Source organism: Herpailurus yagouaroundi, unplaced genomic scaffold (genome assembly GCF_014898765.1).
Source record: "Herpailurus yagouaroundi ecotype Mexico unplaced genomic scaffold, PumYag 181, whole genome shotgun sequence".
Lineage (NCBI taxonomy): Eukaryota > Metazoa > Chordata > Mammalia > Carnivora > Felidae > Herpailurus > Herpailurus yagouaroundi.
This window is the reverse complement of record NW_024412412.1, coordinates 14,962,876-14,986,847: the sequence shown is the minus strand read 5'-3', so window position 1 is coordinate 14,986,847 and position 23,972 is coordinate 14,962,876. Positions and strand designations below refer to the sequence as shown.

General features: G+C 44.2%; 1 protein-coding gene and 1 long non-coding RNA gene across 4 annotated transcripts in view; both read left to right on the top strand.

Annotated features, from left to right (window-relative positions):
- The window catches only part of IRF2 (interferon regulatory factor 2), a 90,850-nt gene extending 88,720 nt beyond the window's left edge, over positions 1–2,130 (top strand). For all 3 annotated transcript variants that reach the window (XM_040489900.1, XM_040489899.1, XM_040489901.1), the window contains exon 9: positions 768–2,130. In XM_040489900.1, the coding sequence (XP_040345834.1) occupies positions 768–1,076 (309 nt within the window). In that variant the 3' untranslated portion in view covers positions 1,077–2,130. The remainder of the gene's footprint in view (positions 1–767) is intronic.
- Positions 2,131–16,261: 14,131 nt separating this feature from the next.
- On the top strand, positions 16,262–23,675 carry LOC121039667 (uncharacterized). Its single transcript, XR_005794913.1, has 3 exons — positions 16,262–16,309; positions 17,258–17,414; positions 22,963–23,675. It is a non-coding gene; the product is annotated as an uncharacterized LOC121039667 (long non-coding RNA).
- The last annotated feature ends 297 nt before the right edge of the window (positions 23,676–23,972 follow it).

Here is a 23,972-nt window from a genome sequence, read left to right as displayed (position 1 = left end):
GGCAGGAAACGGCTGTAATGTGATGGAAAGCATTCCTGCTAAGGGCCTGCTTTGTGTCTGTATTTGAGGTAGAGAGACTGACCGACTAATGGTTGTTTTTAATTCGTCATTTCCCAGTGTACTAAATACTTCAAATAGAGTCCAGGAATTCTGCAAAGACAGGAAGCGTAGATGCTCACATGCCAACCCTGTTTCTTCAAGGTCAGAAATTCCAGCTCATCCTCTGAGCGAAGCCACCTTGGAGGCCCCGTTTGCTCGGCACACTGGAGCTCTAAGCTATACCCATTTGAAGACAACGGAAGGGCTTCTACCCTCCGAGTTCCTCACTTCCTTTTCTCCGAAAACGCAGATTGACTCACAGATTGGATTGGGCCAGGAGTGAGGAACCAAGTCTCTATGACAGACCAGCCACGATGACCTAAAACCTAACCTAATGATCAGGCTGGGTGGTTGGAGGAGAGGGGAACCAGAAACCCAAGTTGCTGCCTTGTTTTCCTGCCTTCATAGAACAGTCTTGCCTGTTTTTTCTGGGAGGTAGCAAATGGGAATTGATAAAAAGGGAAGAGAAACCATTGCTTGGGATGTGAATAGCTGGGTATGGATGTCAGTTGAGGGCTGTCGAGACGCTAAGCTTCTGTTCATTCCACGCCTCTTAAGAAATTCACTTAACGCACCGACACGTGGGAACAGTGGCGCCTCTTTATAGAAAGCCGTTCGGTAGAAGGCAAAGAAAAAAGATGTATCTCTCGATTATTTTTCTTTGCAAGGGACGACCACACTGGCGGAAGAGGAACATTGAAGGCAAACAGTACCTCAGCAACATGGGGACACGAAGCACCTACCTGCTGCCCAGCATGGCGACCTTCGTTACTTCCAACAAACCTGACCTCCAGGTCACCATCAAAGAGGAGAGCTGTCCGGTGCCTTACAACAGCTCGTGGCCCACTTTACCAGACCTCCCCCTCCCGCCCTCCGTGACCCCAGCGCCCAGCAGCAGTCGGCCGGACCGGGAGACGCGGGCCAGCGTCATCAAGAAAACGTCAGATATCACCCAGGCCCGCGTCAAGAGCTGTTAAGCCTTTGACTTCCCCCGGTGGTTGTTGGGATGTCTTGGCTGTGTTTTGTTGTTTGTTTGTATTTTATTTTTCTCTCTGACACCTATCTTAGACAAATCTAAGGGAAAAAGCCTTGACAATAGAACATTGATTGCTGTGTCCAACTCCAGTACTGGAGCTTCTTTTTAACTCAGGACTCCAGCCCATTGGTAGACGCGTGTCTCTAGAGCCTGCTGGATCTCCCAGGGCTGCTCCCTCAAGTTCAAGGACGTCATAGGACCAACACCCACACGGGCAGCGCGGTGCTGCATTGCCTGCGGTCAAGGCCAGCACAGTGGAGTGGATGCCTCAGAACGGATGAGAAAATGTGAACTAGCTGGAATTTTGTATTCTTGTGAATATGTACATAGGGCAGCACTAGCGACGTTGCAGTCTGCTTCTGCACCTTATCTTAAAGCACTTACAGATAGACCTTCTTCTTGTGATCTTGCTCTATTTCACGGCACATTTCAGCGTTCCCCCTTCGCGGCCCTTTGTGTCCTGCCTCCCGGCCCGTCCCCTCCACTTCCTTTCCTCCTTGTCCTCCCCACAGAGGCTGTGTTCCGCATCCCTGAGGAGGAGAAGAAGAAAAAGAGCTTCTCCACAGATGTCCCATTTTTAAGACTGCTTTAAAAAAAAAAAAAAGAAAGAAAGAAAGAGAAAGAAAATCTAATCTGCTGTGCTTGAATGCCACGCGGTACAGAGGAAAACTATCATGGAGATATTATGCAAATTCCCAGATTTGAAGACAAAAATATTCTAATTCTAACCAGAGCAAGCTTTTTTATTTTTTATACAGGGGAATATTTTATTCAAGGTAAAATTCTAAAGAAAATATAATTGTTTTTTATCTTTTCTACAGCAAATTTATAATTTTAAGATTCCTTTTCTTGTTTATCAGCAGTTGTTATTACATCCTTGTGGCACATTTTTTTTTAATTTTGTAAAGGTGAAAAAGCTTTTATGAGCTCATGTAGCAATCAAATTATCCTGTGGATTGATAATAAATGAATATGATATATAGTTAAATTTTTAATGGGCATCATGCCTGACTTTGTCTGTGTCTACTTGGGAGCATCACCATGGGACAGGGCTGGCCAAGTATCGTTGCTTCTTGGGCATCAAAACTTTCTCCCATTTCAACCACGAGAAACCCCGGGGGGTTCTTAACCATGAGGACCAAATGGCCTCTTCTCTCGAATGCTCACCGTGAGCCAGGTGCCAGGCTGCGTGTTTTACAGGAGTACCCTTTCTCACTCATCAAGGTTGTGTCCAGGATAGGGACTTCTCTCCATCTCACATGGAAGAAATGGTGACTTTTAAAATGCCTTTGCTCAGGGTCACATGGGTAGTAATCAAGGGCACGAATGAAGCCCAAGTCTGGTGTGACTGTGGAGGCAGTCATTTACGTGCTCCCCCCCTCCTTCTCCACCTCTGTGCTTTTCCTGTTCTTCCCCATAGGCTTATACATAAGACGAAAATTTTGTATTTTAAAAAAAAATTTTTTTAAGAACGTTTATTTATTATTGAGAGACAGAGTGTGAGCATGGGAGAGGCAGGGAGAGAGGGAGACACAGAATCTGAAGCGGGCTCCAGGCTCTGAGCTGTCAGCACAGAGCCCGACACGGGGCTCGAACTCACAAACTGTGAGATCATGACCTGAGCCAAAGATGGACGCTTAACCTACTGAGCCACCCAGGCGCCCCGCCCCCGAAAATTTTGTATTTATGTCACACACCAGGCCCAAGGGCAAGACGTTTTCAGTAACAGGAGGTACCTGTTGGGTTCCTAGTCTACATCAGTCCTCATTCCAGGACCTGACCCTTAGACCGAGAAGCTGCCCTCAGTACATAGGACATGTCTTTTTGCATGAGAAAACTCCAGACTCCATCACCTATTTGTCATTTCAAGGTGTATCCCTGACCTTGGCAAAGCCACTGCGCTGACCTCTCCTGCTTCCGAGATGTCTACAAAATCCGAAAACTGAGGCTTAGCTGCCTGTCTGCTACCTCCAGGGTTGTGGAGGAGATTGCCAAGTTAATTTTTGAAAAGGTTCCTTCAATGAAAGGACAGTGAGCTGTTTTTATGCTTTTCTCCATGTGTGGCTACAGACATAATGAGTGGTCATAACATTATCCAGCTCTGAACAGAAGTTAACTGAAGCATTTTCCTGGTTGATGTGTTGAAATGCCACATCTGGATGGTTGACTGCTTCTGCGAGGAGCACTTTGTGGACCGTGTGTTTACCTCAATTTCATGGGTGAGCCTCACTTTCTTAGTGAAAAAAGTCCCAGAGAACCTACTCGGAGTCCAGCTCTCTGTGACTTGTATCTAAGTCCTTTTATTTGGTCCTCCCGTTTTAAAATAAATAAAAAAAAACGTAGTAGAACGTGGCCCTAAGCCACGTGGCCTGGCAGTCACTGGGTTGTGGGTCGCTCCTGGTCCCCGTCCCCTTCTCTCTTCCCAGCTTGCTTCTCTGAGGAGCCAGCTCACCTCCTGCCCCTTTGCGCAGCTCTGCGCCACCCCCGCTTGCGTCCCCCACCTCTGTGGTTGTAACCAAGACTTCCAGAACCTGACCAGGTGAAAGAAAGTTCAGGATTTGGAAATGCACAATTGAAGTCCCAAAGATAATCATCCATGGCCGTGGAAAACAGAATCCTGTTTAAAATTCTTTCTGAGGAAGGCTGTATTGTTTCTAAGTGTTACTAGCCAGTTGTGTAGGAAAACAATGGTGGGGGTTGACATGAGGAAGAAAAGCAAATGAGATGGGGCATCTCAGGGACTCAAGCCTCAGACCTTGTTGTTGTCAGTTAGAGGAAGTACAAGGGACATGTGCTCCGTTTGGCTAGCGTCTGTGTGAGCTGATAGGCTTTTATGACGGGCTGTGTGTGTGTGTGTGTGTGTGTGTGTCTAAGTAGCAAGTTCGATGGAACGACTTCTGGAACAATAATCTCCATTCTCTGCAGCCAGCATCCAGGGCTCTCCCCTGATAACAGAAACAGCGTACAGCTATGAGCTGTGAATCCAGTGACAGGATCTTTCTCCCAGTCAGAAGGACGAGAGAACCCAGCACATCCTCCAACTGCAGAAGGCTTCCAGAACACCATTTGCAAGTATCTAAATAAATCCATGCTCAACCGTAGCATTTTTTCAATGTTTTGATGAAGTAACTGCCAAAGGAGGTGTTTAGTCTGTTCAAATGTATTTATAGAGGAGAAGAAATACACATGGAAAGAAATCCACACAAATCCATTGGACATCAACCCCCCCCCCCCCAAACAGTATCCCTTTTTTGCTCCTCACTTCTAAAGTATACTAAACTATCAGGTACCCACTAAGGAGATAAAAATTTTAAGAATGAGGAAGATTAGAGATTTGGTCTCAGCATTCTGAATTTTAAAACTTGTGCTTTTGGAAATATTTTGCATGTGAATGAAAAAGACGTTAAGCCCCAATGGCCTCCTGCCCTAAACCAGAGAGAGGGAACATTAGACATTCCATTTGCTTGAGGCTATTCTTTGAACGTTGAATTCATTAGGTTTTAAAAGCCCCTGTTATTCTAGCTGTGGACCAACAGACTCAGATAAAAGGTGAAAATAAGAACCCCACTCTTCTGCCAAATTTCTACTGAAGAAAGACAAAGAGCAGGCGAGGAAGAGGTTTGCAACGAGGTAGCCGAGAAGGGTCCCTGGCATGCGGTCTCAGTACCAGTTTCGGTTTGGAAAGAGAATGGAAACAGAAACTGGTTTTTACCTGGTGGTGTTACCTCATCCTAAAATTCCATCCAGTGGTGTGCCCAGGGCCACGATGATCAGAGCCAGCGGGAGGCGAACCTGACCAGCCAAGGGCACCGGGAGCCAGCTCTGCGTCTGTTCCCGGGCCACAGTGGACCCCTTCCCAAGAGTGTCACAGCCCACGGGACTGTAGGCTTCTCGGGGCTGTGTCTCAGTCATGCCTGCATCCCAACATGAGGAACAAGGTTGGCAGTCACCCCCAGAATCTCCTCCTCCTCCTCAGAGATCGACCATTCCTGTGTCGAAAGGACAGGGCTGGGGTCGGGAACGTGGCCAGCCCCAGACCTGGAGAGGAGCCCCACGGCGTGCCAAGAAGGTGTTGGGTGAAATGTTAACACCCTGAGGCTGCCTGGCCTCTGGGCCCCAGCACGCCCTTCTGGACACTGACCCCGTCCCCCCGCTGCAGCTCGGGCATCCCTGGCTGTGTGCTGTGGGGGCAAATGAGGGTTTGTAGCGTTTCCTTCTGTGGCTGTGCTAACAACAGGTGCAGGGGCTCTGTGTCTCTGCTACTGAAAATAGTGCCTGGAAGGAAGGAAGTGGCCAGGCCTAATAGCTGGTTTTAGCAGAAATGTTAAGTCTGTCCAAGAACTTGAGTCATGCTGTGGAAGGAGCAAGATGCAGGACATTTCAGAGTGCACACAGTCCGAAAAACATTTTCTGGAGTCCTTTGACCAATTTCATTAGACGGAAAGCTGCATGTGCACTTCTGTTCCTCTAAGCAAGCTGCTCTTTGGAAGTTGGGTCATTTGCTCTGTAGCTGCTCTGTAAACACATGGGAATGGAGAATGCTGGCTCCGGGGAATGTGTTGTGCCGGGATTGTGCAAGCACCGCTCGGTGAACCCCTTACACGCGTGGCTGGAGAAACACCACCATCACATGCCATGGCCTGCGCAGCACCAACAGTTGATTTTAATAACACAACTGTTTTTGCAGGTGCAAAAAATTCCAGAGCGATTGCATCTCTCAGTTTCAGTTTTGGTTGAGAAGAACGTTTCAAAATTGAAACACCCCAACACCCATCCACATGAATCCTCAGGGAAGGAGAATACCCAAGATGTTCCATCTGCCAAAAGCTTGGGGCCTAGATCTGAGGATGCTCATGTTCTCCAAATTCTCCCCAAGGCACCAGCTGAAAGGTGTTGACATTTCGAATCAACAAGTTATATGCTTGAACCCGCTGTCTGAAGTTTCAGGATAATGTTAGCAGCTAAAGGAGATGAGTTCCTTTGGATTAGGGATGGCTAAGCCTTTATTCACTCCTAGAAATAACATTGATAAATATTCTCTGTGGAGTTCACTGTTCTGACTCCCAAAGAGGTTACAAACTCGGATCTAATGCGATAAATCCTGCAGTACCTTTTTCTCTGGGAAGTTCACGTATCGTAGTCTTAATGTAACTATGAAATACAGAAGAGATTTCATTTCATATTCATAGGCTGAGCTCCAACACATCCAGGGTAGAGGCAAACAGGAATCTTAGTAAAAGTGCAAATTACAACTCCAAGCCTTTGCTCAAATTTCACCCCATGGCTTCAGGGGTCACAGCAACACGGCTGTAATCTGGGAATGAAGACACAGGCTGGTTGAATAGATTGATGTTTGCAAACTTTTATGTGCAAGGTTGATTTAAAGTAATGTGATTCCAAATGCCTTTCTGTAGCATCTCATGAATTTAATTAGGGTCACCAATCATCTTGGTTTGCCCAGGACTGAAGGAGTCCTGGGATCAGGGGACTCGGCCGGGGGTGGGGTGAGGTGGGGTGGGGGGGCTTTAGTGGTGAAACTGAGAAAGTCTCAGGCAAGCTGGGAGGAGTTAGTCACCCTAAATTTAATGCCAAGATCCAGAAAACCAGATACCATTTTGTGTTCTTTGAGGATTTTCTAAACCCAAGTGGAAGCTTCATGAGGAGGTGTTATTGAGGGTATATTGTTGATGAGTCTATTACTAATACATTAATTTAGTAGTAGTGTTCTGTTAAGAAAAGATTCACTCATTGGACACTCTCCATTGTGTTCTCACTAGTTGCCAGGGCTGTTCTAAGTGTTAGAAAACTGTACAGATACGAACAAAACTAAGTCCTTGTTCCAGCAGGGATGGACAGTCAACCAATAAGTCATCTTTGAGTGACAGTAATAAATACTATGGAGGGGCGCCTGGGTGGCGCAGTCGGTTAAGCGTCCGACTTCAGCCAGGTCACGATCTCGCGGTCCGTGAGTTCGAGCCCCGCGTCGGGCTCTGGGCTGATGGCTCGGAGCCTGGAGCCTGTTTCCGATTCTGTGTCTCCCTCTCTCTCTGCCCCTCCCCCGTTCATGCTCTGTCTCTCTCTGTCCCAAAAATAAATAAAAACGTGGAAAAAAAAATTAAAAAAAAAAAAAATAAATACTATGGAGAAAAATAAAGCTGGGTAAGAGAGATAGGGCATGAACGGGGGTATTCAGACTTTCATTTTAGAGCTTAAAGGATCAGTTGAAGTGTTGGCAGTTGCAAAGACCAGCAGTTAGTGGGAAATAAGGAAAAGAGTGTGTATCAGCAGGGTTCAGTTGCAGGAAACAGAAACCACTCTAGCTATTTTAGGCAGAAAGGCAATGAACAGAGAGAAGCAGGTGTTTACTGCATTGTTTGGAAAGCTGGAGGAGCTGACTTGGTTCCATAGCTGCCACTGCCGTGAAGCTCGGAAATCAGGAGGCTGCCGCTGTAAGGAATGACTGAGAACACACTGCTGTCCCTGAAATGTGAGAAGTAAGAAGTGCCTGTCACCCCCCTTCTGACTATCTCTTAGCACCCATTAAATCAGTGACCAAAAGCCCCAGTGTCTCCACAATCGTGTTTGCCAATGGTTCCAGCGAAATCAACGGCAAGGTGGATTTTGCTTCAATTCTGACTTCCAGCCTCACGCAAATGCGTATAATTAGTCGACCCTAATTCACAATTAGAAATCCAGCTGCAAGAAAGACTAGGAAACATGGTTCTAGATTTCCAACCTCTGTGTTAGAAAAAGACACACGAGAAGGAATTGGGAATGAGCCTATTCAGGACATCCATCCATACATCTCCAGGAAACCACTCTTTGCCAAGAAGACCAAAGGAAGTAGAAAATCCAAGGTAAGACTGTCCAGAGAATCAAACTTCATCCTGTACATCCAGCATATATGGGAAGGCAACATTGTGTAGTGGGAAGAAATTAGGTTTTGAAATCAGATAAACCTATATTCAGTTCTCACTTGCTGATGACTTTGAGCAGTCTCTTAATATCTATGAGAAATGGCCTCTTTATATATAAAAAGGAGTATTAGCACCTTACTTGGAAGCATGTTGTAAGCATTAAATAAGATAATACTATTAAAATATAGGGCATATTGTAGGCATTCAATTTCATCAACCATACAACTTGTATGTAAAATTGTTAACAAATGTATTTTGGAGTGCTGATTCCAAATTACCCATCTTCTCCCAGACTTAGATTAATTCAAGGATTCACCACAGAAGATCCCAGTTTCTATGTAGCTAAAATGAGCCGGATTTTTTTTTTTTTTTTTTAAGATCCTGGGCCATCCTTTACCGGGAAAGGCTAATTCTATTATTGAGTGGCTTAGAAGGAGCTAAGAAAACATTCCTTTCTGGTAGAAGTTGAAGAGGTCAGAACCTACTGGTAGTTACTTTTAGTTTTTACAACACAGAATCAAATAAAAAGAATTTTTTTAATGTTTATTTATATTTTCAGAGAGCGAGAGAGACAGAATGCAAACAGGGGAGGCCAGAGAGAGAGGGAGACACAGAATCTGAAGCAGACTTCAGGCTCGTAGCTGTCAGCACAGAGCCCAGCGCGGGGCTCAAACTCACAAACCATGAGATCATGAACTGAGCTGAAGTCGGATGCTTAACCGACTGAGCCACCCAGGCGCCCCTCAAACAAAAATTTTAAATGCCTTATAAAACCTCCAAGGGGAATTAAATAAACTTTTGATTATTGAGGTGATTCTCTGGGTCGGCGACGTAATACCCATCTATCATGGACCAGTTTGCATCACATTTCCCACAAGATTCATGTGATGCATGACATTTGGCTCAGCAATTTCGAAATTAGGTGTATTTCAACATACTTATAAAACAGGCTATCAAACAATTAAGCTTTTGTGCTTTTTGGGCTCATGGATGGGATGAGGGAACTTATATGGCAGATGGTTTGTCAGAGCCCAAACACGCGCCAGGTGTGAGGGCAGGAGTACTCCCTCCTAGGGCCTCTGTTTGCCTACATGGATTAACATCGGGGCTGAGAAGGCTCTGGAAGAAGAGCTAGAAGATAGAGACTAGATCCTGGGATGTGACCAGCTGGAGTCCATAAGACTCTGAAGGTGGTAGGTGAACATAAGCTGTTCTCGTAGCGTCAAGACTGTTGCTTGAGCCCATAAGGACACTTGGCCACCCTTGAGAAGCATGTGTACCCCGAGGAGAGAAGGGCGGAGGGTGTGGAGAACTGCCACCTGAGGGCCCCTCCCCCTCCTCATCTCCCTGGTTGGTGGTTTGATGAGTCGTGGCCTGAGCCCGAGTGGCAGATCCAGTAGAATGACCAGAATGACCCTGGAAAGGGCAGAGGCAGGTGGCCAGGAGGAGCTCTCAGACATTCTGGAGTAGGGCCCCATCATTGGGACATAGGGTGGCCTTAGCCAAGGGATGAGAACTTGGCTACAAGTGGCTAGGTAGTGGGGCCGGCAGGCGGCCCAGGGAAGCAGCCACTCCAAGCCTAGGGATGGACGAGGTATACTTGGTGGGTGGGTGCATGAAGCAGAGCACCCAAGACACGAGAGCTGGAGGGGACCTCAAAACTGGGTGGTAGTAATGGAAAAGCGTTCTGCTACTGAAATCCTTAGGTTGCATAGGTTGGCCTTTCAAGTTCGGGACACAGTCTATGTGTCCTATGGTGTCACATGGATGCAGGATGGTAAACATTGGGACATTCAAATTACAAATGAATAATAAAAAATTGGGGACGGGGGGCGCCTGGGTGGCTCAGTTGGTTGAGCATCCAACTCCAGCTCAGGTCATGATCTCAGGTTTGTGAGTTCGAGCCCCACGTTGGGCTGTCTCCTGTCAGCGCAGAACCTGCTGCGGATCCTCTGTCCCCCTCTCTCTGCCCCTCCCCTGCTTGCTCTCTCTCTCTCTCTCTCTCTCTCTCTTTCAAAAACCGAATTAACATTTTAAAAAAAGTTTTTTCCATTGTAGTGTGACCATTATGATGTAAAAGTGTATTTCTTCTTCATTTCTTCAAGACTGTCGAGATTTCCCCTCCTGTCTCCTTTTTCCTCACCATCAGATCTGTAAGGAACACCGCTGCTTCTCTGTGTGTCTGATTCTCCTCCAGAAACAAGGCTTCTCTCATGAGTGTTCCTTCACTCACATTAAAGACCCTACAGGGAATCAATACCACATACATGTGCCTTCTAGAGAATTCTTTTGAAGGATGAGCTGCTTCCAGCAAGGGATAGGTGGGGAAAACTTCAGCAAAAGCACTGATGGTGAAAATTTAATGTATATACTTGTATAGCTAACACCAAAGCAAAGTTGGGAATGTGATCAAATAATAGAATGTAAACATGTGTTCTGGCCAAGCAGGAAGAGTGTAACTAAAAAACAGTGGAAGAAGGGAGGAAGAAGGGACCACCATCTCATTCATTGTTCATTCTCTCGTATTATTCATTATATCGATATTGACAGATATTGGGTATGAGTCGTATCACACCACTTAAAATGGACGAAACAATAAAAAGTGAAGAAAAAGAGAAATCAAAGGTATTAAAAAAGACATAAGTCTAGAAGTATCCAAATGTTCCTGCATGAAAACAACATGGCCAAATATCTTGACCCAGTAATATGGCTGCTACAGATGGAATGTTTGTGTCTGTCCAGAATTTGTATGTTGAAGACTCTTTCCTCGGTATTGGGAAATGGGGCCTTGGGAAGTGATTGGGTCACGGGGTAGAGCCCTCATGAATGAGATTCATGCCCTTAGAAGAGAGGCTCCGGAAAGCTCCCTCCTCCCCTCCATTATGTGAGGACACAGCAAAAAACAGCCATTCCATGCCTTTATCTCAGACTTCCCACCTCCGGAACTGTGAGAAATAAATTTCTGTTGTTTATAAGCCACCCAGTCTATGGTATTCTTGGTTTAGCAGCCTGAATGGACTAAAACAATGGCTCTGGAAATTGCTCAGTTCAGTGATTTGAAGGAGAGGATAAGGAAATGTTCACACACCCGACTCTGGGGAGGGGAAAGTGTGTGTCTAGAAAGAAAACAGTGCTTTGTCTCACTGCTTCGACTTGTTTCTAGTTATGGGATTTCATCTGTTTTGAATTTTATAAGCATTTCAATAATGTATGAGATTTTTGGGATGATGAAAAGAGAAAATGGGTTCAAAAGGGTTAAGAAACAGTAATCTAAGCAAGTTTCCATATTTGGAGGATAAGTGCAAGCGCCTGAAATCGAGTCTCTTCATACAGACCTTAAATTCAACAGGAGCATAAGAGTACCACCCATAGCCCATGACGTCAGCATGAGAAGAGATAGAATACCCCAAACTTCAAATTACCAACAAGGAGAGAAATGAAGGCGCTATCCCAAGAGAGCTCCTATCACTTGTCACTATAAGCTGGGTAAGAGCGTGGGAGAGAGACTTAAAATCTCCAGGAAAAAGAGTAAAGAGACAGGGAGCACTTAGCCGTAGTGTGGACAAAAACACTCACAGAAAGAGCAAGTTTTAAAACTAAGTGAAATGTCTACCGCACAGTGAGGGAGAAGGTGCTTGAAAGTGAACAGAACCAGAAATAGCCGCTACAGGAAAGCATTACTTTGTGGGAGAATCAGGTAAACCAAAAAAGGGTGGTGCACCTTAGAGACCTGGCAATGAACGGAAAAGAAGGAACTAAGAAGAAAACTTAGGATCTTGCAGAAATGACACATAAATAAGACCTGAGGGCTCTGCTCCCCATCACTGTCCCCCAGAGACATTTTACCTTGCGGCACGGACAGCTGACAGTGTTCTTGAATTAGGAACTCTGTTAAAAATGGCTCAGCAAAAGAAAAAAAAAATCAACCTAACTCTATAAAGAGATGCTATTAGAAGAACCCAGAGGGGTGCCTGCATGGCTCAGTCAGTTAAGCATCCAACTTTGGCTCAGGTCATGATCTCATAGTTCATGGGTTTGAACCCCACGTCGGGCTCTGTGCTGACAGCTCAGAGCCCTGAGCCTGCTTGGGACTCTGTGTCTCCCTGTCTCTCTGCCCCTCCCCGTTGCACTCTGTTTCTCTCTCTCTCTCAAAAAGAAAAAAAACATTAAAAAAATTAAAAAAAGAAAAAGACACTAGATTTGGATGTTGCATGATTTCAACAATGAACAAGGGCAGTTAAATGATCAGGAAGATGAAAATAAAATAAAGAAAGGTGTAGCCGAGGTGGAAGACAATGTGACCGAAATGGAAGATAGGCAAATAAAGTGCAACATATAGAATAGCAGTTCCTGAAGAAGGAAAACAAAGCAATGAAACATACCTATAATCCAAGAAAACTGCAGAAATAAGAAAAAATGTAAATCAATATTTTAAAAGGCTCACTACATATCTAGGAAAATTTTCCAGAAAGAACTTGAGGCATTTTTGGGTAAATCATGAGATTAAAAAAAAATTTTTTTTATTGCCTTTATTTATTTTTGAAAGGCAGAGAGAGACAAAGCATGAGTGGGGGAGTGGCAGAGAGAGAGGGAGACACAGAATCTGAAGCAGGCTTCAGGCTCTGAGCTGTCAGCACAGCTGACAGGGGCTCGATGTGGGGCTCAAAGTCACGAACTATGAGATCGTGATCTGAGCTGAAGTCAGACGCTTAACCAACTCAGCCACCCAGCTGCCCCTGAACCATGAGATTTTATAGACACACGCACATATCCACAATCCTCAGCACCTGTATTGATGATAGCTTACCTCAAACTGGTGGCTTAAAGAAACATAAATTTATTTTTCTACAGTTCTGGAGTCTGGAAGTCCAAAATCAAGGTATCAGTATGTTCCCTTTGAAGGGTCTATGAGAGAATCCTCTAGGCTTTTCTCAGCCTCTGGTGACTCCAGGTGTTTCTTGGCTTATGGCCACGTCACTCCAATCTCAATGTCTGTCTTCATGTGGCCTTCTCCTCTTTATCCCTGTGCATTTCTTTCACTTCCTCTCTCAAATTTACATCCCATCCTTTTCTCTTTTAAGAACACTTGTCATTGGGGCACCTGGGTGGCTCAATCGGTTAAGTGTCCGACTTCGGCTGAGGTCCATGATCTCACAGTTTGTGAGTTTGAGTCTCGCATCAAGGTCTCTGCTGTCAGCGCGGAGCCCGCTTCTGATCCTCTGTCCCCCTCCCTCTGCACCTCCCCTGCTCGTGCTCTCTCTCTCAAGAATAAATAAACATTAAAAAAAAAAAAGGACACTTGTCATTAAATTTAGAGGCCACCTGGGTAATCCAAGATGACCTAATGTCAAAATTCTTGATTACATTTGAAAAGTCCCTTTTTTCAAATAAGGTAACATTCACAGGGTCCAGGCATTTGGCTGAGGACATACCTGTTTTGAGTCACTATTTAGTCCACTACAGGGCCTCCCAGCTAACAGGTCAAATTACTTATAAGGGTAAGAATATTAAACTGACATCAGACTTCTCATGAGCAACTTATAAAGCTAGGCAATAAAGGGCAGCCTTTTAACAGGCTCAAGAACAAAGACTGTGAGCCAAAGATTTTCTATCCAGCCAAGCTTACCTTCAAATATTAAGGTTAAAGGAAATGGTTTCAATATGCAGTAACTCAGGGAATACTGTATACGTGTGCCATAGAGGACTCTTTTAGAGGATGAATTTTATCTAACCAAGAGATAATTGGTAAACTTTAGCAAAAGCACTAGTAGTGAAAATGTATTTTATGATGTAATCTTATTATGTTATTTTATTTTATTAGTATTAATTAATTATTATGTTATTTATGTTGTAATATATTTAATTGCATAGCTAAGACTAAAACGAGGGTGAGAATATGGATTGAAGAGTAGTATCTCTATATTTTATGCTCTGGAAAAGTAAAACTAACACAACCAAAAAAAAAAAAAAAGAGAGAGAGAGAGAGAGAAAGAGAGAGAGGGAGGGAGGGAGAGAGAGAAACAGCAAGGTAGGACAGTAAAATTGACAGTTGTATAGATAAGTGAAGAAGGATACAAATGGACATACCAGATGGCAAAGCCTTAGTAAGAAAAAAAGGGAGATTAAGGGCACTGTCAGTGGAACAAATACAAAGACAGCCCCTGGAACAGACATACAAACATTCTGAAATGCCAAAAGCAATGAGCAAAGAAATTGCAAAGAAAATATGCCCAATGAAGAAGGGAAGACAGTAAATATAACACAGGCATGATTAAAACAGAATGTGATCACCTTGAGACTAAACACGTAAGACAAACCAGTTAATGGAATGGACTTTTCTGGTGTCTTCTCTTTTCTTGCTATAGGGACAAATGAACCAATTCTCAAATTAGCTCACAAGGCAAAAGCAGATCCCGTATTATATTTAATAGAGGCACCTCAAACACAGTGATTCAAAAGACCCAAGATAAAGAAATGGCCAAAAACACACCATAAAAATAAAAACAGTAGAAAGACAGGGTAGTGACTCATATCAGTTAAAGTAAATTCAGGCCAAAAACCTTTAAATGAGACAAAAAATACACTTAAGGCTGACTGAAAACCACAATTTGCAATGAAGAGAAATGATGAACATCTATGCACCAAATAATACAGCCACCACTAACATAGAGCAGAAATTACATCAGATGAGAATAGAAAAAGATAGAAATAGAGACTTCAGCACCACAAACTCAGCATGACAGGTGTAACACAAAGGAAATAAAGATATACATGTTTTAAACAACTTAATAAATAATAAGGTAGAACTTGTGCACATACGTTTAATACTATGCCCCAATAATAGAGATTATATCTTCTTTTCAAATGTAATGAACATGGATCATTTTGAAAACTTGATCATATATTCATCTTTATGGTCACACTAAATGAACCCGGGTTAAGTTTGGTAGACCTCTGCTTTTATTGCATGTGATGCATGTGCAGTGAAAACCTTTCTCACTTTAATACGTATCCCTGACCTTTTCCAGACACAGCATAACTATTATCTCCTTCTGAAGGTCAGCACGTGGGCAGCTTAACATACACCAGGCTTTCAGACACCTGTGTCTCAGGATCGGTGACTCCTTTAAGTCTCCAGATCTCCTGAAGGGGTGTCTGTTGCTCGTGCTCAGGTGGACCACTCAGTGTGCCCGTCAGCTGTGCCCTGCGGTCTGTGCTGTGGCCTGTGAGATGGATGGCATCATCACATTGCCACTCAGCAAGGTCAGTGGCAAACATGGGAAACTACAGGGTGGTTGTACGTGAAATACGTGCAGAAAACAAAAGCTGAGCGTGGCTTCCGTAGCACAAATACAAAATGCCCCGAATGCTTTTCCCACAGTGGTTTTGTCGTTTGCTGTATGGTCTGAATCCACAACTATTCATTCTGATATTTAGTAATTCCTTTTTTTGTTTGTTTGTTTGATAAATAAACAATGTGGGGAACAATATACTTTTTAAAAAAGTACGTGCTTAGTGAAAAAAATTATTACTATCTTTTTGATTCTTGGGGAAGTTATAATGAACATGTAATTTACACTAAATTTTTGTGACATTCACCATCCAGCCAGGGACTGGCCACAAGAAAACCTGTGGAGAAAATCTACTAAAGGACTGTCAGCATCTATTTCAGAAGTTAGTGGTTATTTTAAGAAGATTGTAGGGGCGCCTGGGTGGCTCAGTCGGTTAAGCGTCCAACATCATCAGCTCAGGTGATGATCTCGCGGTTTGTGAGTTTGAGCCCCGCGTCAAGCTCTGTGCTGACAGCTTGGGAGCCTGGATCCTGCTTCAGATTCTGTATCCCCCCCACCCCGCGCCTTCTCTGCTTGTACTCTCTCTTTCCCTCCCTGAAAAGTAAATAAACATTAGAAAAAATTTTTTAAAAAGATCATACTTGAAGTTGGCTATTTAACATAAGTGGATACCAAAAATGTATTTCTGTATCACGGTGAAGCAGTGCTGACGTTGTATTTAGATCAAATGTCTGTTTTTCTTTTTTCTCTTTAAAAAAATTTTAACGTTTATTCATTTTTGAGAGACAGAGAGAGACGGAGTGCCGGCAGGGGTGGAGCAGAGGCAGAGGGAGGCACAGAATCCGAAGCAGCTCCAGGCTCTGAGCTGTCGGCACAGAGCCCGACGTGGGGCTTGAACTCACTGACGGGACCACGAGATCATGACCTGAGCTGAAGTTGGAGGCTTACCGGACTGAACCACCCAGGTGCCCCCAAATGTCTGTTTTTCTACATGAACTTTTGTATTTTCAGTAATGGTGCCCCCATTATTCGGTTCCAGCAGGACTGCTCAGCCTGTGCCTTGATAGTGGCCAGGAAAGTCCAGGACCTCCAAATGCAGCATGCAGAGACAGTGGGTGATGCAAAATGAGGCCCTTTCTCAGAAAATAATTCAACCCGAAAAAGTAAGGGATATCTTGCATTGAATGTGGAAGATTTCCTGGCCAGAAATGAGAGGAAAGGGTTTCTAGCTGCTCCAGTAGAGATGTTACTCTTTCCTGTCCAGCAACCAAGGGCCGCTATGGCAGAGGCGTGTGGTCCTGTTTGCTTTTCTTATGTCGGTCTATGGGGCTGTGGGCACCAGCAAGAGGCTGTATTCTCACCCTGGGGCTGGCTCTCAGTGAGAGAGGCACTGAGCCCCTGCAAGGTGACTCCTTCTTCCAGACACTGCATCTTGGCCTGGTTTGGCTTTGCCCTCCCATGTACGTTCATATCACATATTTCCAGATTTTTTCCAGAGGCAGCAAGGCAAAGCTCTTCCTGCTAAAACATGAAGGGAGGGGCCTTGCTGTATGAGAGCTAGTAACCATGAGGAAAAGGTTTTTGCTTTATAATTTTATTCAAAAAGAAACAAAAGACACCCCAGACAAAAACAACCATACATGTTGCACACAAAACTGCAAAAAAATACTTTTTATAGGATTAAGTCCTAATTCCTGTATCAGATGTGAGTTGGTGTTTCAACAACAGCTAATTCAAGGGAGGTTCAAGGCCGTACAAAAGGGAGCCTTCGTATTTTAGCACAGCCGCGAAAATACACATTTGCCTGTGAGCCCTCAGGAAACAAAGTCCGATCTGAAAGAAATTAGTCTCATGGTATTTCAGGCAGGAAGTTTAAAATAAACGTTAACTATTGTCTTCTTCTTCCTTTTCAGATTGGTTTTCCCTCCAAACTGTGCTTTGAATTCTGTTATCTCCAAGGTTGGAGCTGGAGCGGGAGTTGGGATTACAGAAAGTGTGGAGGAAGGCACAACTTTGTAGCTGGTGGATACGGTGTCAGCTCTGTGGGCTCAATCGAATTCTCAAGGCCTTGTGAGTTTTGAAAACTGCCGTATTTCCTCTAATTTAAGACTCACTCTATTTTTCTTACATGTCAAAATAAATACAAAAATAAAAAAAAAAAGAAATTGCCCCATCACGCAGAGCGAGTTAAAAAGTTTTCAAAGCTGGGGGGAATTGTTGTGACCATTTCATGCATCATTAAAAAAAAAAAAGCCTGTTATTCAGAATTCAAAATCTGTAGAAAATTTCTAGTGACTTTCACTAGAAGCTGTTTAATGTTTATCCTTAAAAAAAAGGCAAAATGAAACTATAAGTTTAACCAAAGAGGAAACGCCAGTAAACCCCTAGGATTCTCCATGATGCCTTCAAATTATATTGTCAATCTTAAGCGTGCTAATGAGGCCAAACTCTTAAGCATGGCTGAAAAGCAGCCGGTCCCCACCAGGCTATGAAATAACTGGGGGTACAAAATGATTTGGAAGAATATTTAATCTCTGATTATGAAAGAAGCCAGAGTTAAGCTTTGGTAACTGTGAATGGTGTAGAGTCTGTGTCTAGAATCGTTTTTTTGTACATGGACATCCATTGTTCCAGCACCATTGGTTGAGAAGACCATGTCTTTTCTCCATTGTATCACTTTGCTCCTTTGTCAAAGATCAGTTGACAATACTGATGGGAGTCTGTTTCTGGGTTCTCTGTTCTGTTTCATTGGTCTGTTTATTCTTTTGCCAATACCACACCCTCTTCATTACCGCAGCTTTGTGGGAAGACTTGAAATTAGATAGTGTCAATCTTCCAGCTTTGTTTTTCTCCTTCAATACTGTGTTGACTATTCTGGATAGTCTGTGTCGTCTCTCCACGTAAACTTTAGAATCAGGTTATTGGTATCCACAAAATAACATGCTGGGATTTTAGTGGGATTGCATTGAACTTATAGATCAAGTTAGGAAGAATGACATCTTGAAAATACTGAGTCTTTCCATCCGTGAACATAAGACATCTCCCCATTTATTATTTATTGAATTCTTCTCTAATACTCTTATCAGAGTTTTATAGTTTTCCTTATATAGATCTTATACATATTTTGTTAGATTTTTATTTCATTTTGGAGGGTGCTAATATAAATAGTGTTATGTTTTGGTTTTGTTTTTTTTTTTATTTGAGAGAGAGAGGATTTCCAGCAGGCTCCACACTCAGTGTGGAACCTGGTACAGAACTTGATCCCATGACCCTGAGATCATGACCTGAGTCGAAATCAAGAGCCAGATGCTCAATCAACTGTGCCACCCAGGAGCCCCAGTGTTATGTTTTTACTTTCAAATTCCCCTGTTCATTGCTGGTATATAGGAAAACAATAGCAGCATATAATTGCACAGATGTGTGAACGCTAAAGTAATTTAAGAGTATATACAGTTAATTTAGCTCCCCAAGCTCTCCCTGTCTTTTTCCCTCCTCTCTTTCTTTCTACCTTCTTTATTTACTTCCTTCTTTCCTTTCTTTCTCCCACTGAAAGGCTTCTATTCAAGTGATAGAGCATCTTACAATCAGTAGCATCTCAGAATTGGGGAAATAGCATCTTGTGTTGCTTGATATGGGATGAAGGGATGGGGATGACTTCAAACAGGTGGGATTATTGGCTCTCTTTAGAGAAGATACTGAAGAGATCAAATCACCATAAAAGAGTCAAGTGCAGATAAACATAAGCAAGGGCCGGGTTCCTTCCGCCTATTTGGAGCGGGTGGAGAAAGGGTGGCTCTTGGTTTTGTGAGCATGGCAAGTGGGTCAGATGGGCAGAAAGCAACTCTCAAAAGAAGGGAGGCAGTGAAATTTGAGCATTTAGAGATCAAGTACACAACCTTCCTTAGGGCCTTTGCATCTACTTGTTCCCTTTGACCAGGCCATTCTTCCCCTAGATAGCCTTATGGCTTTCTTCCTCATCTGCTATAAGTTTTTGCTTATACTTCAATTTCTCACTGAGGTTTTCTTTGACCACCGCACTACCAATGACAAAGTCCTACTCCCTATATTCCCTAATGTCCTTCTCTGCATTTTCTCCCACAGCAGTGCAAGGAACAGAGAAAGAAACTGAAAGAACAGGGAGAAGGGGAAAGTGCGTCTCCCCTTATTTTTCAACAGGGAGAATTAAGCCTCTTATTTTTAATTTGCTTGTGCCCTTAAATGCGCCAGAATCTAGAATAATGCATAGGGTAGAAACTCACTAAATATTTGTGGGATGAATGAGGGATCCTGGTGTGACTGTCGGAATGCTTCATCTATGAGTTCAAACCCCAATTACAAATTGTGTTCCATGTAAACATAGTTCCAAGGGATGTGAATAGGCATTTCCCCCCTTGTTCAGCATTTGTTCTGTGTCATTTTTTCTTTTATCCTCATTTAAAAGAAATGATTGTGACATAACTTATATGCAGTAAAATTAACCTTTTAGGCGCATTCAACTCTATGAGTTTTGACGAACGCACAGTTGTACAGTCATTGCCCCTACTGTGATGTAAAATATTTCCTTCAGTCCAAAAACTTCCCTCTTGTCGGTTTCTAGTAAACCTTTCCCCTACTCCCAGACTTTGGTGGCCACTTGGCAGCTTTCTACTCTTACAAGTTTTGCCCATTCCAGGATGTCACATGAATGGTATTATACAATATGTAGCCTTTTGAGTCTGGCTTCTTTCCCTTCATACAATGTACTTGACATTCAACCATATGGCTGCATGTGTCAGTAGTTTATTCTTTTTTGCTGTGGAGCAGTATTCCCTTGTATGAATGTATCCGTTTGTTCACCCATTCATTCATTAACTGTGGAGGGGAGGAAACACACTTTTTCCTCTACCCTCTGAGGTTCAGTGGCTGGAGCCCTGCAAACTGAACTGACAAAAGACAAATTAACAGGAGAAAAAAAGGTTTATTTCATATGTGCATAAGAAGGGCTTCACAGAAATCAAAACCCCACAGGAGCCTGGGTGGCTCAGTTGGTCAAATGTCTACTTCTGCGCAGGTCATGATCTCCTGGTTCGTGGGTTCGAGCCCCGCATCAGGCTGACAGCTCAGAGTCTGGAGCCTTCTTCAGATTCTGTAGTCTCTCTCTCTTTGCCCCTCCCCCACTCGCAGTCTGTTTCTCTCTCTCTCTCTCTCTCTCTCTCTTTCTCTCTCACTCACTCAAAAATAAATAAACGTTAGAAAAAAAATGAAATTAAAACCCTAAAGAGGCAGGCAGACCTTAAAGCTTACCCACCATTTTAGCAAAAGGGCAATACATTTGCAGAGCTATAACAAGACAAATGGAAAGGGTTTGAGCTTCTAGGGGTGGTAAATTGTGGGAAGGTAAATATATGGGGAAACTAATGGAAGATAAGGTTTATTTAGTAAAGGCTGTTTGTGTAGGTCCATCTTGGTGCCCACTTTCCGTCTGCTTGGTGGCCATAAAACTCCCCCAGGAGAGGGCATTTACGGCAGCCCTCACTTCTCAGAAGTTTCCGTTCTCAATCAGATAGGGAAGGCTCTGAGAAGGCCTGTTTCTTCATCCTTTGATTCTCAATTGGCTGTAGCTCCAAATCATCTTTACCCCAAAGCGGCATATTTTGGGGTGGCATATTCTGGTCCCCTTCCGAGGACATTTGCCCTGTTTCCTGTTGTGGGTGATGATGAATGAAATGCTTTGAGCATTTGTGTCCTAGTTTGCTGTGAATGTAAGGGTTTTTTTTTTCCCACTTGGATCAATACCTCGGAGCGAGATTTCTGGCTGTATGGTAAGCGTACATATGGCCTGAACGTGAGGACAAAGAGAGGGTGGCCATCCACAAGCTAGGAAGAAAGCTTTCACCACAAACCGACCGTGCCCCCAGAACTGTGAGAAAATACATTTCTGTTGTTTAAGTCACCCGGCCTATGGAAGTTTCTTATGGTAGCCCAAGCTAAGACAGTATGTATTTGACTTTAGTTTTAAAAATTGCCCAACTGGGGGGCGCCTGGGTGGCGCAGTCGGTTAAGCGTCCGACTTCAGCCAGGTCACGATCTCGCGGTCCGTGAGTTCGAGCCCCGCATCGGGCTCTGGGCTGATGGCTCAGAGCCTGGAGCCTGTTTCCGATTCTGTGTCTCCCTCTCTCTCCGCCCCTCGCCCGTTCATGCTCTGTCTCTCTCTGTCCCAAAAATGGATAAACGTTGAAAAAAAAAAAAATTGCCCCACTGTTTCCCAAAGCTGTGGTACCATTTTGCACCCTGACCAGCAGGATTACAAAAGTCTCATCTGCTCTGCATTCTCACTAGTACTTAGTATTGCCAGTTTTTTTAAAATTTTTTTTTTCAACGTTTATTTATTTTTGCGACAGAGAGAGACAGAGCATGAACGGGGGAGGGGCAGAGAGAGAGGGAGACACAGAATCGGAAACAGGCTCCAGGCTCTGAGCCATCAGCCCAGAGCCTGACGCGGGGCTCAAACTCACGGACCGCGAGATCGTGACCTGGCTGAAGTCGGACGCTCAACCGACTGCGCCACCCAGGCGCCCCATGCCAGTTTTTTTTAAAAAGTCATTCTAATAGGGTGTATGTTTTAAATTTTCACTTCCCTATTTACTAACGATGTTGAACATCTTTTCATGTTTAACAGGGTTTTCAACCAAGTGGAACAGATTTCTTTCTTTACTGCAGGACTGCACTCAGTCTTACTATATTAATGCACAGTGTGAACTGCCTAATGGGAAGATTGCTGGGACTATGATTTTGACTTGACTGGAACTCTTATCTCATGGTCAAGATTGCAAGGCTAGGATTCCAGTGAGAACATTTTAGCAAATGCTGGCCTGAGTATATGGTCAAGTACACACTCTTTTGTGGAGCATTAATCTGTTTGCAACCAACTCATTCAGTCTTACTTCCCTTTGGTCCCTATTCCCAAGAGAAATATTTTTGAGGTATCAGTTATTCCACCTCCAAGCCTTTGCTCATGCCATTCTACCTGCTTGAAATGCCTTCCCCCCCTTCCCTTCTTCTCCCTGAACTCACCCAGCTTTGCCCATCTGGCTCACACCCACAGGGAGCTTTTCCTGCCCACAGTGATCTTTCTCAGACCTCCCGATGACTGGGCCACTCATGGGGACTCTTGATCACATCCTGCCTAGCTTTTTTCTATATTTTCCCCAAAGTTGCTCTGCTCTACTTTTGTAATGGGATAGTTAGTGGAAGGCTCTGATATCCTAGACTTTTTTTTTTTTTAATTTTTTTTTTCAATGTTTATTTATTTTTGGGACAGAGAGACAGAGCATGAACGGGGGAGGGGCAGAGAGAGAGGAAGTCACAGAATCGGAAACAGGCTCCAGGCTCTGAGCCATCAGCCTAGAGCCTGACTCGGGTCTCGAACTCACGGACCGCGAGATCGTGACCTGGCTGAAGTCGGACGCTTAACCGACTGCGCCACCCAGGCGCCCCTATCCTAGACTTTTAAAAAAGTCCCCTGATGCGTTGAGTTGTGTGCATAGCTCCTGCTTATAAACCCCTGTTGAATTCAGCTAAAGTAAATTAATAGCCATTTATATCAGCTCACTTAAATGTTAACTCTCCACTTATCCAGGCACCAAGAACAAAGGTCGGAAAGAGAAGTTTGTTCACAGTTCCTGACTGAACGGGGAGAAGACATTTAATGGAAACATGAACCTCATGCCTGGGTCTCCTGGAACTTGTAGCTGAACCTAGGAGTTTGTGGCCAAGCCTACCAACTACATCCCCCAACGATGTCTTCTCTTTTGGCACGTTGGTCATGGAGTCGGGAGAGGAGAGCACCCAGTCCATTCTTATCTTTAAAGAGAGAAGAAACAGCGAAGTCTGTGACATTCAGGTTTCTGTGCCCTCTCTCCTCTCACTGGTCATCTTGCCCAGCTCAGCAGACTGTGCATACCCAGCTCACTAACCAGAGAACTGGCTAGCTCAGGCAGCTGGCAAGTCAAGAGTGTGCTCAAGTGTGGTTGTCAAGAGTGGTACAGCCGATCTCCCACATCTTAGCCTTTTCTGAGCACCTGAGCCCTGCGGTAGCATCAGACTGGGCGGCACAAACGGGCGTGCAGCCAGGAATCAGTCGGTGGGAACACGACATGCGCAGTTCTGCGGTGACCACACCCTGTAGCTTTCTGTCCTTTGTCCTTTCAATAAACATAGATGGAGCATCTCCTATATATCGGGCACTAGGGATTCTTGGGGGATACAGGTATGAATGTAACATGATCCTTGACCCAAGGAACTTCTAGTTTTCATGGGAGACAAGCATATAAATGAAACCTTCCAACAGACCCCTAAGATGTAAGCCATAATTCCTAGCCTGTGCTACTGACGGTGGTAGGAGTTGGGATAGAGATCCTACTAGAAGTCACAGATTTGCATTGCTCTGACTCCCACCCACAGAAGTCTAGGCATTTCTCGGGTCTTCCATAAGGTTATGAAGACCTCTTGGCTGCCACAGTGCAACACAGGTCTTCTTCCTCTGTCTGCCCATGCTCACTGTGGTCAGCTGTCCTGGATCCGGTGACATGTAGATATGAATGCGCGCCCAAGGCACCCTGCACTGCAGATACTGGCTGAAGGCACTAT